The 19,569-nt window shown below is 36.0% G+C and overlaps 1 protein-coding gene across 50 annotated transcripts in view; it reads left to right on the top strand.

Moving 5' to 3' along the window:
• TENM3 (teneurin transmembrane protein 3) overlaps positions 1–19,569 on the top strand; it is a 1,286,597-nt gene that overhangs the window by 1,178,906 nt on the left and 88,122 nt on the right. For all 50 annotated transcript variants that reach the window (XM_085578773.1, XM_085578775.1, XM_085578777.1 and 47 more), the window contains 2 exons: positions 11,416–11,538; positions 15,319–15,533. In XM_085578773.1, coding sequence (XP_085434899.1) covers positions 11,416–11,538; positions 15,319–15,533 — 338 coding nt within the window. The remainder of the gene's footprint in view (positions 1–11,415; positions 11,539–15,318; positions 15,534–19,569) is intronic.

Genomic DNA, 19,569 nt, shown 5'->3' with positions numbered 1-19,569 from the left:
TACTACATTTATGGCTGAGATCACAAGAACACATGGGTTTTATATGGGTGTAAATATATGCAGGGATTCATTATGGATGAAAGTTAGATGTCCTCTGAAGTAGACAGGAAATTGATGCCATTTCAGACAACTCCATTCACAAAAAAATACTCCAAGCTCACTGTCTCTTAGGAATTGTCACCTTTAGCAGCATTTGTAGTTTCATGATCCAGGAAAAAGATATGTGCTACAACTGTGTCAATGACATGGTCACTGGCATTTCAGAAGCTTATTTTTCCTCAATAATAAAACAAATAAAACCAGAGTGGTTTTGACAATATTTGGTAAAATAGGATCACACGAATGCGTGTCTTTTTCTAGTTCCACAGAATCAGTAATGCTGGGGGGAGGGGGGGCAGGTATATAAATGTATATCAGTTATTTGGAAAATTACTTAATTCCAGAAACCTCTAAGTATAGAAATAGGAATTTTTCCTGTAGGTTTTTTTGTTTAAAAATACTTCCAAGTTACCCTTATGGTACAGGAAGAGTAGTATTTTTGTTTCAATAATACTTGTTGAAAACTAAAACAATATCCAGCTGCATAGAGTCAACCTACCACTAACCACTGATTTCCTGAGGTTTAACACAGTAACTGGGTACAATAAATCTATCTTTAAATTTATCTTTTTTGTGGAATCTCCAAGCTTATCTCTTGTTTTACCTTCTCTTTCATCTTTGAAATGCCAAGTCTCACAATCCTTTTTATTGAGGCAATTTTGCCAGACAGTGGGTCCTCATTTGACTCACTCAAAATCTTTTCACACTGCTAAGTAAAAATTACTTATGTTTTCAAATTATTTCCCAGGGTTTTAATTATTTCTCCAGCACCTTCTTTCCTGCCTCCTCTTAGTAAAGTAGAGGTAATGAAATTGAGGTATCCACATTTAAAAAGGAAAGATGCAATCCTTACTGTTATTTCAATTCAGCTGTAGCCAAAATTGGAGAACAATTTTAAAACACAGTCTTTTTACTGATCTAATGTCTTTTCACACATTAAAAGTAGTAATTGGTTTTCTCTATCAATTTTATAAGTGACCATTACTTTAGAGCTAAGACTGGCTGTTCCTAAAATCATCTGTAAGATTTTACTGTGCAGTGTTGTGGTTGATTTACCTTTAAAGGGAAAAAAATCAATGTGAAACTGTAATCCTAATTTGTTTTTTCCAAGGCTTAGATAATTGATACAAAATACAAAGTGGTTTAGAAACTGACTTGCAAGCAATTCCCTAGCTTTACAAACAATTAACAGTAAGTTTGTCTTTATGTCACAGTTTCCTTTTTAAATCATATATGGTAAATTGTGGTTTTCTGTTGATATTATTTTTCCTGTACCTACAGTATAACTTTGCTTACAGGAATAGTTTCATAAAAAACACATTTCAGCTTAGTGGAGGAACATGGTGTGTTATTCCAATGCACATAAAACATATTAATGATGATATAATAAAGGATGCCCTATCTATTAGCCAGTCCCTAGAATGGTGGGGATGTTGAATAAGAGGATGACTGCAATCACTGAGCTGTTGTAAACCCTGGAGTTTTGAACCAAAGGTTTGCATGAGATTATTTGCTTATGCAGATAGCTAGTGGCTTTCAAGTTTACACTGGAGTTGTTGAGGTAAGGCAGAGTTGGCCCCCTTGAAGGTGAACTCAGCATGTTCATTCTGTTTTTTAATATGGATTGAAGAGGAAATTCTTTGGGATTGCAAATTGATCTGCATGTAGTGGTTGGCTTATGCATCTGCATAATTGTGCTGTTCAGGTAGGTGAGTGGTAATTACCATGGAGAGGTTTGAATCACTGTGAAGAAGTTTTGTGAAGAGGTTATAGGTTATTTTCTTTTGGCCTCAATCATGTACCTTTGATCTACAAGTGGACTGCTGTAATTGTGATATCATGAAGCCTGAAAAACAGCAAAGGATTAGAAAACCTATATATTGACTTGCACGTTCAATCAACTTGCATATGATCTCAGCAGGAAATTCAAAACAAAAGCTAATTTATGGAAAAATATGGAGTTCTAATCACAGTTTAGCTCTGTGGGGTTCCAAATAACATACTACAATCTCTACATGCAGATGCTTTCATCTTACGTTTCAGATTTGGTGACATTCCAAAAGTTCTTATCAAGCCTTATTATCATCTTTTATTAAAGCTTATTACATTTATCCTTATTGCATGTTTGCTGTAATATTCTGTCATTCTTAATATGGAATAAAAAAAGCTTTGATCTTTTTTAGCCAGTCATGAGATGGAAATATGCAACACAAGTGTTTCACTATATAGTATAAACTCCCAGCTCGGTGTGTCCTTTGAACATTGTGTTAATTGGCCCCTGTTTCTTTTTCCTTTGGTTCATAAATCTTTTCATCAGACTGCATTTCTCTGTGCCATCAACATGCAAATAGGCTATGCATGATCATATAGTGCCACTTAATTATATCCCTCAAGAGGTTTGTGGTGGTGTTGTTGGGTTTGGGTTTGGGGAGGTTGGTTTCTCTGTAATAAATAAGGCTTTTGAATGGTTGGATCACTTCATCAACCTAAGAAAGGTGTTTCCAGTTAATTTTGAGACATTACATTGTCATTGCTCTTCTTAACACTATGGGGGTGTCATCTAAAGGACAAAGGGAGACTTCTGTTGGAATTGTGAAAAAAACTTTAATAGGTAAAAAAACCCATGAGCTTCAGCTTTTTTCTAGAAAGCAAATTTATGGAAGAAAAGGAAAAAGTTATAGAATGAGAAGCAATAAAATAATCTCTGAAGGAATACAGAAAAGTTATTAACCTGTAGTCTAAACCTGGTCTTGAAACGTGTAAATCAGGGAAATTTTCTTCTCCCCCATAATATTTAAAATCATTGATTATGACTATTAGACAGAAACCCAAAATTTATAGAATGCTTTTCCTACCTTTGTGTGAACAAAACAACCCTTGCTTCAAATGACTGAGCAATCCAGTATGCACTTCCCATCATTTCTGTATTTGTAATGATTTTTCACCATCTTTTTAGACTGAACAGCATTAGCTGGAAAAAAAAAAAGTTTTGTTGAGGAAAAAGTTCAGGATAATACTAATGCCTGCCTAAGTATAGTGGAGATTATTACAAAATGGAGGAAGTTTGCTATTTGTCAGAATAAATGGGAAAATCTAAAAAAAGACATAATAGATATATCTTATTTAAATAAGAGGCTACTGAAAAATTAGCTTTGTTTTTGTTGTAAGAAATGTGGGTTCTCCCTTAAGCTTTGAATGTGCCTTGTATTATGGAGTTGACAGAATCAGACCATTGTTACATAAAGGTCCCTGTCTTGACAACTGAAATGACACATCTAGCCATACAAGTTTTCAGAGGAATAAAGGTTCCATCTTGGGGTGAATATAGTAAAAATATTTACACAAAGACTACCACACATCTTTCTTAACAGTTCAAATGCAACAATACTTTAAAGTGCCATGTAATCATCTTTGATTAGCAGTCAAAGAGAGTAAGTTTATCCACAGTAGATAGCTGATACACCTTTGTTGCTATATTTTTTAGGCAAATTTTTTGGTGTTCTGCAAATTCATTGTTAAAAGGTTCCAAGAGAAAATGAAGACTAGACAAGACAGGTTGGATTTTTTTTTTTGCAGGTGAAACAGTAAAATCAATTGGCCCATTCAACTGTTCAGGATACAAATGAAAATACCAGTTTTTTAGTTACTGTATTGATCTTGATAGGTATTACTAAGTTTTTCATATAGCACTCTACTAAAATGTTTTATATTCAGTGTATATGTTCAGCAACTTTCATATGATGCTGCTGGTGACTAATCATTTAAAGGTGCTCAAAAGCATGAACTTTAAAGTTATTTTAAATTTAGAAACAAAAGCAGTTTTATTGATTTGAGAAAAACAGTAATAAATAAAGGACTGGTCTTTGTAAATTTTAATTCACTTTATTTAAGATTTTAATTAACTATTTTTAATTCATTATTTGATCTGCAACAACATCCAAGGTATCCTATTATCTTAGAAAAAAGCAAAAGAATGCAAATCACTGACAGTTCATTTGCACATCTTCTGGTCCACTTCAGGTCCTTCAGAATAAAATAGGTTTAGTTTCTAATTATGTCTGCAAGATAAATATATGGAAGATAATTTTAAAAACCACTTCAGTGTTCAAATATTTCATTTTAAAATGTATTGCCAACAGGGAGATGAACTAGAAGATAATCCTTCAACAAGATTGAGCAATAATTGCAATTTGCTTAGTTTAAATTATAATCTTCTTTGCATTGCTTTCAATATAAATTATGTTCACTTTTCCTTATGTTCAAGTGTGCCTAAAGATTTTTCAATTAATTCTAAGGAAGCAATTTTTAAAATTATGGTTTCAAAATATCAGCACCCAGAAATATGTAGCAATGGCAGTCCTGGAACATGAGTTCAATAACTTAGCAAGGGCTCATCTTCAACCACAGCTTCAGGAATAATAAGACTTGATTTCCATACCTTGTAAAACACACGGGAGAAGGGAAGGAGGGTCACCAATATCATTCAGTTCCTCTTGCCAACTTCCCCTACAATGTTGGGTTCTTTCTGCTCATAGAACATATGCCATAGGCCATATCTCCAGAGGTTTTGGGGAGATGCTTGCTCTTTAGAGACAGGCAGTGTTTTTTTGTTTCTGCTTTTTCATCTGTTGCTATTCTAAGAAAAGCTGGAGGAGCATTGCAAGTCCATTTCCCAGTTTAGGCAACTGTTTCTTTTTCTACTTAAAAGAATCCTCTTACCTGTGAATTCTTGTTCTTCTTAAACACCCTGTGTCACCTTTACAGTTCTTTCCTGCAAAAAACAAGTTGCCATATTCAGAATGGAAGGTCTTGAGTTGCTGGCACTTCTGACTGGTACTTTAGAGGTTTACCTCTTCCATTACTGCAGGATTGCTTCTGTGAATAAAGCCTCTGCTTGTATGTTTATGGTTTTCTTTCTGCGTCATTATGATGTGCATTTGGGATTCTTTCACCTGCACAGCTCACAGGGTATTTGCTATGCCCCTCGTGTTTCATGTGAGCATATTTGTCACTTACAGTACTTTAGAAAAAGGTGTGGTTGATCCTGGTGAGTTATCATAGAGACAACCTTGAATTTTGATGAGAACAATATATAAGTTTCTCTTGCTTTTACTGTATATTGCTACCCTTTTCTACAAAGAAAAAAAATTCTGGTAGTCACACACTCCAGAATTGTGTGTATATTCACATCTGATCTAAACTTTGTTTTCTGTTTAAAGCTACACTGGATACTGGATAATGCTAATACCTGTCTATTTCCTTTAGGAACTAGCTGTCCTATCCTTGTAGCATTCAAGTGTATTGCGAAGAGGAGAAAAAATTCAGACAAGTCCAGTTCTTGCTAAATGGTAGAACAGGTGCATTAATTACTGTTCTGTTACAATTCTTTTTTGTTCCTCTCATAATTTTGGCAGAAGAGAACTTTGAGAGATTGAGCAAGGCAGCAAATGCAGCAGGTATGTAGTCAAATGCAGCAGGTAGTTGTCAGCCCTCACAGTTCTAGTTCTGTCACTTAGTTACATGAATTATCCATCTTACACCACCTACTAATAAAGGACTGATTTCTTTTTGGATGCAAGAAAGTCCTGGAGAGTGTTTTGAAGTGATGATACAGTGTATTTCTCAAGAAAGAGTTTCTTCTAAAGGTAATGCTTAAAGCACCGAATTGCTAGCTTGAGAAAGGAGCATGCACAACAAATGGGAAACTTCTTCCTGAAGATTATTGCAAAATGTTTTACACAGTGTAAACTAGTAATGGGTTTTTTTAAGTGTTTGCTGTGAAATGTTTTCTCAGTTGCTATTTTAATTATTGAAGGAAGGCTTTGTAGACTGATTACAAACCAAAATAACTAGACTTCTGTGATCTCAAGATCAACCAAGCTTGAAAAAGCAGTTTTAAGATGGTTCAGAAATTCTTCAGTGAACTGTTTGGTGACAGATGGCAAAATTACTCAATTGCCTACAACAAATGACAGCATTTTTATGTTAGCATTAAGGCTGCTGTTGGTACAAATGCACTCTTTTAATTTGAGCTCTGAATATTTGAATATCACACTCCATTGGTAGGATGAGGGGGAAAGAGGAGGGTAAGAGCCCAACTATTAATTTGGTTACTGCTTTGATGTTTGGGATTTGTTCTGGTGAATTTAGTCATATTCACCAGCACCACACACACACACAGGCAGTGATACTATATTCATGCCAAGAGCAGCCCAGATCCAAGAGAGTTTTCTCATCTCTGATGCCTCTTCTTTCCACTCTGTTAGAGGGAATGCACTCCTCACCACACTCTAAAGGGCGGCCATGCAGATAATTTGTCCAGTAGCAGTACAAATGTTACCTTAAACAACTCAGTCCAAAGGTAAGTGCTAGCAGAGCTTCAGCAAATGAAGAACTCTTGGTAGCTAGAGATTACTTTGCAGGACAGATGTAGGATGTAGGGACTGAAACAGCGGAATAGGTAGAAGATCCTAGAATCCCAGGTTAAAGATTGTAGATTTTTTCATAAATTTAATTCAAGTTAAAAATAATAAAATTAATTTAAAATAAGGTGGGGTTTTTTTCAGTTTACAAAAATGTAACTATTTAATCATAGGTTGAATAGTTAAAAATGGAAATGACCTTTAAAATCATCAAGTCAAATTGTCAACCATGTTCACCATTAAACCATGTGCTGAAGAGCCATAGCCACAGTTTTTTCAGTATGGTGATCCTTCCAGGGATGGTGACTTCACTACTTCCCTGGGCAGTCTGTTCCAATGTTTTACAATCCTTGACATGAAAACATTTTCTCTTAATACCTAATCTAAACCTCCCCTGGTTTAATTTTAGGCCTTTTCCTCTTAGCCTATTACATGTTACATGGGAAAAGAGATGGACACTCAGCTTACTAAAACCTACTTTCAGGTAGTTGTAGGGATCGTGAGAGTCTCCCTGAACCTCAATTTCTCTGGGCTAAGCAACCCCAACTTCATCAGCTGCTCCTCATAAAATCTGTGCTCCAGACCCTTTAACAGCTTCATTGCCTTTCCCTGGATGTGCTTCAGGACCTCAATGTACATGTTGCATGATGGCACTGAGGATCATCTGCTCCATGACCTTTTGTGGCACTGAGGTCAGGCTGACAGGTCTGGAGCCCTGGGACATCCACACTTGACCAGGTCTGATGGTAAATGACTGGAGGAGACTTGCTGAGCTCTTCTGCCAGCTCCCTCAATGCTCAGGTGAATCCCATCTGGCCCCATGAAGATGTATGTGCCTAAGATGCATAGCAGGTCATTGATAATTCCCTTCCAGATTATGTGGGCTTCATTCTGCTCCCTGTCTCCCAGGCCCAGGGGCTGGTTACCTTGATGACAACTGGTCCTGTTAATTAACAACTGAAGCAATAAAGGCCTCAGACTTTTCCTCATCTTTTATCACTGTTTTCCTGAAAAAGGATGGAGGGTTTTGGCCCTCCTTCTATGGCTGATGTGTTTGTGTAATCATTGGTTGTCTTTTATAGCAGTAAATGGATTAAAGTAGGCTTTGGTCCTCCTAATTTTCTCCCCACGTGGCCTCACAACACCTTGTAATTCTGAACTGCCAGTGCCTTTTTTCAGGGATGATAAACTCTCCCTTTTTCCCCCGAGTTCCATTCAAAGCTCTCTGTTCATCCAGGATCGTCTTCTTCTCCACCAGCCCACCTTTCAGGACATGGGGATGGCCTATTCCTGTGCTTCTAAGATTTCTTTCTTTATAGCATGTCCAGCTTTCCTGGACTTCTTTACCCCAGATATCATCGTCTGTCTCTCTGCTGGTCCTGTTCCACAATGGAAACAATCATCCCAGTCTTGATACAACTAAGAGAAGGCTTTTGTTAGCGTTTGTGAGCACTTTGGAATAGTGACAACCCATCTTTTCACCCAGCCTCTGAGAATTCATCTATGCTTGCATGCTTGCAGCTGCAAATTATTTTGATTGAGTTGTTGTGATCCATGACCACAACCATCGCAGTCTGCCTGCCTTGTGGTTGGAGGCATCTGGCATTCTCACACAAGTCCTTGCTGCCATCAGAGTTATGCCAGTATTGAAAAGAAAGTAATTCCTGTGTTGGTATCCCTATATATTTGGCAGATTCAGAACTAATGACTGTAGGAAGCATCTCTTGGCTTCATTGTCATTGTCTAACACCAAATAAATTCCAAATTTATTATTCCAAACCAGACATGACAGGTAATATCTAATCCAAAAATCAAGAAACTTTTTTCCATTAGATTTGGGACAAAAATAGCAGCAGGAAATAATGAAATGCATTTTGGTCAAATGTGCTTTAAGTTTTGCTTTATATATCAAATTCTTTATAAAAAGAAGTAAACCTACTATTTCTCTGAACACAGTAGAAACAGAGAAGATTGATCTCCTACATCCCCATCCCAAAGTTGGAAGAATGTATTCATCCTTTTCTAGATGAAAGGAAATCAGACAAACATGTACACTTCTGCAGTGTGATTGCATCATTCTTCCTTTGGAAATTCAGAACTAGTCCATACCATTTGACTGGAGGGTCCCAGATATCCCACTAAGGTACCAGTCCCAGGTGCTGCTAAACAGATAAAAGCATCAAAAATTTTTATCAGATGCCTCAGTTTTCTTATAAAACTGATAAGGATGTAAAGTTTGCTTTTATATTGCACAATAGTGCCTGAGTTTACCTTCATCAGTCAACTTAATTATGTTAATTATTAATCATGTTCCTAAAGTTCATAATTTCAAAAGAAATCCTGCCTTGTAATTTGATACTTTAGCAATAAGCCTGTTTCTTTCATGTTGTTTTCATGTTTGTTGTGAAAGGAGAATTCTCTAAATTCCATAGCACTAGCTCAACAGTGATTGTGTGGTTGAATTATTTAGTGATTAGTACACACTCTAAGTTTTGTCATTGGAATTGTCTAGCAACAGTTTTTTGTCTCCTTAAAAAAATAATCCTCTATTCCCAATCTGTATTTATCCATCTGTTCACTTTCATTAAATGTATTGAACTTGTTTCTAGTTCATTGTCAAAGCTGAGAGAGGAATTGTATATTGGAGAGATACAGCTAACTCCCAGTCTTTGACAGTAAACTACAGTGGGACTCACATCGGTACAAAGACAAAGAAAAGGTAGTTGTCACTTACATTGTAGTAATTGTGGTTATATTGATGTAGTCAATATTGATCCCACAGTCCTTGCCTTTGAAGACTTCAAATTCCAGCTGTTTTGAATTACAAGGGAATGGCTAGAAGGTCATGCTGGAGCTTCCCCTTCTGATCTCCCAGTGCATGGAGAGGCATAGGGTTGTACATAGCACCAGCAGATGTTAATGATGTTCTAAGCTCCTTTTTTTCTAGAGTTACAAAATTAATGTAATTTTCTTTTCTTTTCTCCAGAAGAACTAATAAAAGGCATAAGAAGACAGCAAAGTTAAGGGAGGTGATTTAGATCTCTGGACTTGAAAACAAGGAATGTACTGGGTTTAAATCATGAAATATTTAGCTATTTGCAGTCTTTCATTGCTGCCAGTGAAATGAACAAGTATAACACATTGTAGAGTTTGACCCTAGGGATTTTATTGAAATATATTAAAACAGATACACTCATCAGGTGATTAATATTATAAATAAGGATTTCAGCTGATGTAGGGTCAAATAATGATGGCTAATTCTAGTGAGGTGTCACTAGAGATGGTGGTGGTCAGATTTATGATTTAACAAGAGTTGAGAGGGGATAAAAGAAAGATGTTTTTAGGGTCAAAGAACATTCTACATTATCAGACCTTGACAGGCAATTTAAAGTCTGGGAAAGAAGTGTAATGGTAGAGTCAAAGACGTGGAACAAAGAGAATATGTCATCTGTAGTGAGGATTTCAGTCTTTGAAGTAACAGGTCTTTAGTTGCGTTCTGGGTTTTTTTTTGTTTTTTCAGGTTAAGGAGGAGGCTTTTAAGGCAAAGACCTGGCAGAAAACCTCTTAATTTGGCAGTTTTTGTAGCCTGGCTAACTGAACTTCCATTTATGCATTTCTACTTATTAAGTAAGGGTTGCCGTGATCAATACAGAGAGATTTAAAGATCAGAGATGAAACCAAATGGGATGAAGAATTTTTTGTCATTTGCATAGAAGGAATGAATAAATTATTAATGTTGACTATAGCAGTAACCTTGATTCAGAGAGAGGGAAGTAGCAGAAACAACAAAGTACAGTGAAATATTTTCCTTCTATTTTGCACTAATAGTTAAAAAACATGAGTGCAAATTTTTTTTTTTCCCCAGTGTATTTTTATGCCCTAGTAGCACTGAAAGACTATTTTAACTGCTTTGCAGAGAACTGTTATCATGGAATGAGCAAACCTACATTACCCCAAGCGCAAACTAGAGTAATTACAATAAAATGAATTTTGGTGGCATTATAGAGACATTGGAAGAGAAAAAAATAATCCAGAAACAGCATGAAATTGCATGAGAGTATCACAGTATAGCACTAAGATAGAGGGGTTTTTTTCCATATTTTTGCTGTAAAAGTTTAGATGCTGGTTTCATTCCTTAATCCCTGGTGATCAAGGTTCCTTAAAGTTCTCTCTAACACCATGGAAGGTTGACTCTGTTTCATAATTAACTCCGCTAAACTCTTTAACATGGTATCAACTTTCAAATGAACATGGTTGTGGGGAATTAAGTAATTCAGAAACCTAACTTATGCATTACCATTATCAGAGCAAAGTGTCCCTGCCTCTGCTCATGGCCTTGGCCTCATTTTGTAGTGTGAGGAATGGGCACATAATGGGAGGTTGTGCAGGGTGGTGTTAACAGCATGAAGTGCTTGTGTCATAGGTTAGCCCTGCAACACCCACAGCACCCTCCTTCCTCTTCTGTATTTTTTTTTTCCCTTTCTGGCTAACCAGGACAGATTCATCTGCTGGGAAAATAATTTATTTTAGTAGGTCATTTAGAAGTTCACTTAAATGATTTGTCTCTTCAGAAGGATCAAAAATGAAAAAAAGAGAAAGAACATAATTACTGCCTATCCTTTTGAACATTGATTTGGGACCGGTAAAAGACTCAAAATGAGACTGGTGAGCTTTCTGTCAACTGTGTTCACTGAAAGCACTGTATCATTAAAGGACAGTGGTAGTAATTGCTTTGTGCTATTGCTGAACTATTAGTCTGCAAATGCTTGTTCATGTAATTTAATTTTTTTTTATGTATGAGTTGCTATTCCACTGCAAAGCATGGAAAGTCGTTACTTGTGCAATTCGTCATTGTGGTTAAAAGCATCAAATAACCTGTATCCTCTACCTTCAGCAATGCATCTGTTTGGCCTCAACTGGCAGTTGCAGCAGACTGAAAATGATACTTTTGAGAATGGAAAAGTGAATTCTGATACTGTGCCAACACATCCTGTAACAGTTCCTGCTGGAGACAGTGGTAAGTGAAATGGGCACCATTTTTTTTTCCTTCTTTTGGAACATTTCCTTCTTTTGTGTTTTACTTACATCATCAAACTTTAACCGTTTTCCTCCAAGACCCTATATGTAATGCAAGTACAGAGCATTTGTAAGTAATAGTAATTTTAAACAGATAAACAGGAACACACAGTTTCTCCTACCTAGCATGAGAAGGGGCCTATGTATACTGAGCAATAATGCTGATCTTACTAGGAAAGCTGTCAGCCAAAATTCCCCACAGGAATTTACATATGATATTTGATGAGGATAGGACAGCTATCAGCATATCCAGAGAAGAAGCTCTGTTTACTCTAAAAGACATGGTAATATTTTTATTGTTGCTGTAGGGCCCCCAGAGATAGCAGGAGGGTGCTGAGGCTGGCTCGGATCATCCTGCCTTAGGGGCCTCATGTTGAACAAATGGCCACAACAAAGCCAGGGGCCCAAGGTGTAGGGACACACTGTTTCATAAGGGGCACCTGATCCTAAGAGTCAATGTTTGGCACCTTCAGCAACCTTTCAGTAGCTTTGGACAAAAGATTACATGTGTGTGTTCCATCGTAATCAGTGTTTCTGAAGTTTTTGCTCCAGAAGAGGCACTTCAGGTATGATTTGCATATTTTTGAAGTTTGTCTCTTAGCTATGCTTAGAAGGCAACTCGTGATCAAGGAGCTTTGTGTGGCATGATAACCTCACTATGGAATATCTTGGATTTTTCTCTACAGAGGTTGATGTTTTCTTTTATCTTGTTTTAAATTTCTCTCTGAAATTCAATAAGTCAGTATATGTACATTTGTTTGCTCACAAAGTCTCTAGCATATAATGTTGAGTCTGAATCATCCAACCAATATATAAAACAGGGGGAAAAAACTATCTTAATTATGTTCTAAGAGCTTTTAAAATACAAACCACATAAAGGGATTATTTTTTATCGACCTTTTTCCATGTTGCCCTTTAAGATTCTCAAAACATTTAAGAGCTTGTGCACTTTTGGCTAACAGGGGCTTCAAAATCAATAGATTTTGAATAAAAGACTTGATTTAAATGGTTGATGAATGCAGTGTTTGTTTCATTACACAAAAATCCATTTTCCCATTCACAAGGTACGTCTGACCTCCTTACCCCTGAAAACGTTGAAGCCTCTGACAGAAATTGACATCTTGAAAATTTTTTCAAATTATCACAGATCCAAGTCATAGAAAAGTTATAGCTCTGTTCCCTCCTTTTGTCATTTTTCAGTTTCCTCCTTTGTCCTTTTGCCTCTGAAACTTCTCCAGCAGGACATTTTCTTCTCATTTCCTTTACCTTCCTGCCTTGTTTTTTGTAGATAGTCATTATCACTTCCTGTTTTCCTCTTACTTGTTTTGAATGAAGAGCAAAAAATCTGCTCTGTGGTTGTGAATATTGATGCTGCAGTGACAGCTTTTCATCCCATTGTCTTCTGCATTCAATAGCTATATATACTTTAAAATATACTTTATTTTATATATATATATATATATATATATAATTTTATAAAATATATGGATGTTTTTGTAAATATTTTATAAAGACTTACTGGGTTTTTCCCTTGGTAATTTTTTATTTTTATAACAAACTAAAACCTTTTATACACTGCCTCAAAAATAAAAGGAAATAACAAGGATTTCAAATACATTTTTGCTTCCTTATGTCCCTAAATACTGTTCAAGATAACAGGGTTAATTCCACCCACCTAAAATGCTGTTCTCTGCAGAATATGATACGTGGTCATTTATCAGCATGTATCAATAGTGAACAACAGAAAGACCAGAGAGTACACATTTTAAACCACAAAAGAGGGACCAGTTAGGCAGAAGGGAAAGTGTGATGACTAGATGTGAAATGTGAGAAGTGAGGCCCCTGTGCTATCACACTGGTTACTGAAAACTGTAAGGAAGAATCAATGAAGCCTTGATTCAGATACTTTGACAGCTGAACAACTTTCAGTACCACCCTTCTCTAGTCCCCTGGTAATGTCCTGATCCTCTGATTTGGATTTGAGAAATTTCAACCACCTTAATAATAAATGTGTATGAACATGACATTTCATATTTTGGTTTAAAGCGGCGTGTTATTGTTTAGAAAATGGAAAGGAAATTATAACACTATGAAGATCTTTCTTATGCTCATTGAGATACAATAGAGAACAAAGAATAATTAACACCCTAATGTTAGGGTGACAAACAGCTGCTGACAGCTTTGAGAGAGGTGTTGGGGTGCTAAAGGGGCATGTGGCTACAAAGTAAAACCATTTTTTTTTTCAGTGAAGAACATAGGAGTCCTTAAGTGTATTATCTGCTGAGTGTTGAACCCCAGAAATAGGCATTCCTGGGAAGCTGGTTAATGTATTTGATAAACAGCACTTACTCAAGCTGTCTAGCTCATCTTTTCAGTAGTACAAGGCAGTTATTTTTCATTTGAAATGTAGAAATATGGGAAGTTGCAGATCAATACAGCAAACAAGTGTTTATTGTTTAGTGATTACCCATCATCAGTGTGTGAATTTGTTCAACACAATATGTTTAAATTTGAAGAAAGAAGTAAAAAACAAACGCTTAAATAAACTGAAATAGTGAATACAGATCCATCTTCTAGAATAACACACAAGTATTATGAAATGTTAAGTCCAAATTTAGAAAAGCATTAGACTCATCCTGAAAAGTGTTTAAAAGCTAGTGTCTTTAAGATCAAGATATTTCACTGTCTATTCTCAACAGCACTCTGATCAGTGTGATAATCCTGTGAAACATTTTCAGTGGCTGCAATGCCAATGTGACACAGCTCTGATGATGATACAAGTTCCCACTCAAGGCCTCTCAGCAGTGCTTCTGTACCTGTTTAATTCAGCAGCAGTCTCAGTTCATCTTGGATGTGCAATAAGTGGCGAGGATCAATGTGTGACCTCACCTGGCATTTCAGATTTTAATCTAGTTTTTTTTACAGTCTAAATGTTTGCAAAAAGGTTGTGTCAGTTTGTTCCATCAAATGATGAATAATGTAGAATTTGAACGTAAAAGACAAGGCCAAATTGTCAGTTCTTCAGAACACTTGTATGCAAACAAGTGAGCATCACATGAGCATGCTTATCACATGCAGATGGATTTAGTTCAATCTTTATAATAGACTAGCAGATGAAAAAAATATGAATTGTTAAAAACACAGCAAACTCCCAGACTATAATGACAGTTCCATTTTTCTTTGTATTGTTTCACTCAAGCCTCACTTTCATGTGCCAGCTGCTTCAATACAGCATTGCTTGCTTACACAAAACCAAAAATAGGTAACCAGAGATGTAGGTTTTGTTAGTATTGAATAAATGCTCTGATATTTAATGTAGAAATGATTATATTAGTTCACTTGACTACTTTTGTTTATGTATCTATTATTCTTAAAATCTGTATGCTGCATTTTGCTTTTTTTTTTTTTTTTCTTTTTAATGTGAGATTTTATTCTGAGAAACCCCTGTTAAAATGCTAGGGAAAAAAATATAGTTTAATGTAGATTCTAAACCACTTCCATAATGGTTCTTCTTAGGGATGCTATAGCATTTTTAGTATGCAGGTATTTGGGGTATCTTTGCCTTTTTATTTCCAAATCATTGAATTCCTGGGATCTTGTATTCAAAAAGTCTGTCAGATAACATTTTTCTGAGGTAATTCTAAATATTTGAAGATATATATGAAGGATTTAAAGCCAGAAAAGAGCACTAATTTCTGATCTCATTGTTCTAAACCATCAGGAAAATTAGGAGGATTTGCACAAGAAAACAACACTATAGATTCTGGAGAACTTGATATAGGCCGAAGAGCAATACAAGAAGTTCCCCCTGGGATTTTTTGGAGATCACAACTCTTCATTGATCAGCCACAATTTCTAAAATTCAATATATCCCTTCAGAAAGATGCATTAATTGGAGTATATGGTCGAAAAGGCTTACCACCTTCACACACTCAGGTGAGAACTGCTTGTGTTAAAAGTATGTGTTAAAACCATGATCTTGTATCTTTTGTATCTTTTTTCTCTCTCAGGCTTCTATTCTTTTCCATTTTGCTTATTTTTATTATTACTGTTTATACTTCATTGATCTCGTGTGATGACCAGAACATTGGTAATACTCTGTGTTGGTATCTAGAACGGAGGTACATGGTATTCTTATTTATGAGCTATTTTATTGCCTAATCAGTGATTCTTCAGATAAGGAGTTGTTTCATGCAGAACTTATAGCTACTTTTTTCTATTCTTTGGTATATTCACATATCTTTAAAAACCTAAGCAAACTAATATGGCTACACATAAGGTGTGGTTGAGAGTTCCTGCAAACAGCATATTAGCCAAATTTCCAAACAAGAAGACAAGCAAATACTACACTATTTACAGCTTGTTGTCTCACAAAATAAAAACATAAGAGAAAAATTATGTAATACGTATCTACAAAGATACAGTGAATTGGGGTTATAAAAGTGGTGGTCTTCACTAGGCATCTAGTGTCTTGAAACTTTGATCTTTAGTGTCCCAGAGGATTTATTCTGTTCCACCCCTCAGAAGATTTCTAATGACACCTTTTATTGCATATGGTCACACTTCCTAGTAACAAAAAAACACTTTTTATCTGTAGTGATATGGATATGAACAGTTAAAGTATAAAAGAATGAACAGTCTTCTGGTTTGGCAGGAGAAACAGAGAATCAGTGCCTCAGATGGTATTTTAGCATTAATTGTAGTCATATTATTTTTAAGATTTAAAACCCTCCAAGATTAGGTTTCTTTCAACACGATATTTGTCCAAGTGCTGTCTCAGATCAATTTTTCCACCTGAATAGGTATTTTAGCTCATTTTCTTCTACCCAATTTGGAGAAACATCTTAGTGACTTTTATTTTGAGTGTATGGGTTTGCTGTGGACACAAAACTAAGTATAGCAACCATATGGTATAATTGTATCAAAGCTTGACTGACTATGTCTGATACACAGCTGTAGCAGCAAATCCATAGGTGCAAAAATCATATATTTTAATTCAGTCCCATTTTTTTAAATTTTGATTTTTATGCTACTGTACTATTTAATTTTTTGGGGTTTTTTTTATTCAGGTATAACTTTTAAAGTATGTACAATATAGAACTATGTTACTGATATATTAATAATTATTACACCTACTTAACAGACAAAAACCACAGAGAAAGAGTAAGCAAAGCAGGTAAAGTCATGGAATGTTACATTAACTTTATTTTGTATTTTAGTTTCCATTTAAGTAGAAACACTTTACTGAATGCAGAAAGTGAACTTTGTTTACTTAAAAATTTGATCTTCATAATAATGATTAAATGGATTTTCTTCAGACCTTCACATATGAACACCCACCCTCAGGCTGACAACAACCACATGAAATTCTAGAGTAGAGAAAATTGATTCAGAAAGTTATCAGCCATTTGACATAGGGGTTTGGAATACAAATGCCATCTCAATGGTAACAGTAACAGGAGTTAAGGGAATACATGTGTGGCAAGAAGGAATAAAACTGAAGAAGCTGATCTAGACTATGCATTTACATGAGAAGTTATGCAAGTAAGTACATCTATTAAAAAATTATCTTTACTTGATTCCTTACCCTGTCAAAAGTTTGAAACAGGAGTGCCCTTTATCCAAAAACACAGAGACTACTAAATCTGTTTCCTGTCCTCTGTATTACACAGGCTCCAAGTTCTTACTAACAGAAATAATCATATGTGAGTCCTGCTTGACATTTTGGATATATTGTCCCCAGGGTATAGGTCAAGCTTTCTTGTCCTATCTTTGCCTGGTATATAATTAGAGTATTTTTAACAAACTGTTGACTGACATTTGATTCATTGAAAAATTAGGCATGCTTACTTATCAGTGCCCTAGTGAACTTATAAGGCTGCTAAAGCTTCCCAAGGGTACAGGTTTATCAGAATGTTTGTATAGCCTTGAACCCAATGATGTCTGGTTTAAGTGTCTGAGATAAAAAATGTATGTAATCTTCTGAAAATGCAGTTTCAGTAAGCAGTTGGGTTTTATTTGTGACCATGCTCCTTCATGTGGGGGAAAAAATGGATTAAAATACATCTTGATAGTTTAGGCCTTTCTCCAACAAAGTCCTAACACAGGACTTTGGTGAAGACACAACTGTGAAATACATATTTAACTGAAGTAGCTTATGTAAACAAAATAAGGTATTTTGGCAAAAAAGACATCTCATAAAATAGAACACTGAGGGGATTACAAGCATAAGTCCATTTATTGCTTTCTTATTTCCCCTAACTCTTATGGCTTGTACTGACAAAAGTTCCTAACCGCAAGCTGGGCATAGGTAGCAGGGACAGACTAAAACCTGATGTTTGGCTTCACTGCATCCTTCCATTCCACTTCCATCCTTCACTTCCATCCTGTCCATTAGACAAGGCAGCTCACTTATGTGGCTCCAAGTGTCACAGGAACATAGCAGACAAGCACATGAATATCCATGCTGAGTTTGGTCAAAGGCCCATCTAACCTTCTGTCTGTGATGGGGGCCATGAGCAGACACAGAGAGATTAATAAACCAGCATGATAACATTGTAGTTATTGTAGCACAATATGCTTTTGGCCTCCAGAGTTTTAAGGCTGAAGGACTTTGCTGAGTCAGTGATGCTGTCTTTGATTTGTCTACAAATCTTTGATAGATTCTTTTTTCCTGTGAATTTGCATAGTCACCTTTGAATCTATGGAAGCTTTTAGTATCTGTGACATTTGCAGCAGGGCTTAACTACATATCTCACACTGTACTCAGTGTGTTTTGAGACAGTAGCTTTTGTTTGACACACTGTTGGCAGTGTTTTGGAAGAGGCAGGGCAGAAGGTCTCATTAATTTCTTCTCCATGCCACCCTTGATTAATGGATCTCTAGTATTATCAGGGAGGTGTATTTTTTCCAATCTGTCATTCTTTTAATGAAAGCTTTTTCAGTCCTTTGGTTATCCTTTTCTGAATGTTCACCAGTTTTAATGCAGCCTTTTCAAGGTGTGGAGACCAGAAGAGCACAAAACATAAGAGGTATTTAACTATGATGATTTCATCCAATGCCTTAATGATGTCTGCTTTTTTTTTTTTTTTTTTTTTTTTTTTAATTATTGAGCTCTTATTTCCATAATCTGTCTACCATAGCTCAAAGATCTCATAATGACAAAAGTTGGCTCAGAGCCCATCTCTGGATGTGTAAAGCTAGGGTTGTTTCATAAGGACTTTGAAAAGTAGGATCTCACTCACATATATCACTTCATGTCTGTGTCTCTGGAATGCTATCTGCCCTTATCTTCTAGTCACAGAATGACAAGTGCTAATAACAAAATTTATGGAAATGAGCAACTGCTGCTTGTTTCTCAAACGTCAGTATTTGAATTTTCAGATCTTATGTTAAATAATGGAGAACTTATTACATCCTGCACTCTGCCAGCATTTGTAATGTTGCCTTGTCACCTGTCCTCCTCCAAAATCTTTGCTCATATGCCTGTGATACCCTACATGTGTAACCACACAGCACAGTTTTCTTTAGCTCCCTCCTCACACCTTAGATTTTTCTACCAATGTGTGTCTTTGTCACCTTTGACAGTAATGCAAAACTTGCCTTGTACATTTGCCACCTTGTTCTCTACTTCTCTCCTGTACCCATTGCCTGTGTATCCACCTCTTTTTTGTACCCAGTTAAAACCTGACAGTGAGTAAGAGGACACTGTAGTCAATATCTGTCCCTAAGTGTACAACCTCTGGTGCCAATTATCCTTCTATTGCAGGGGACAGAACAAAAGTATGGTAGAAATAAGCTTGGGAGAGATTTCAAGAAGTCTTAGTTTACACCCTTGTCTTGTAATAGAATAAATTGTATATAACTATTCCTATCAATCTTTGAAAATTCTGTTAATTAAACAGTAACAGTATGCATAAAGTTTAACTCTTCTTCTGTCCCATAATCCAAAATAATAGGGATATAGCATGTA

Source organism: Lonchura striata, chromosome 4 (assembly GCF_050655825.1).
Source record: "Lonchura striata isolate lonStrDom1 chromosome 4, ASM5065582v1, whole genome shotgun sequence".
Lineage (NCBI taxonomy): Eukaryota > Metazoa > Chordata > Aves > Passeriformes > Estrildidae > Lonchura > Lonchura striata.
The sequence above is the reverse complement of the archived record's forward strand: the minus strand, read 5'-3'. Positions and strand labels throughout refer to the sequence as shown.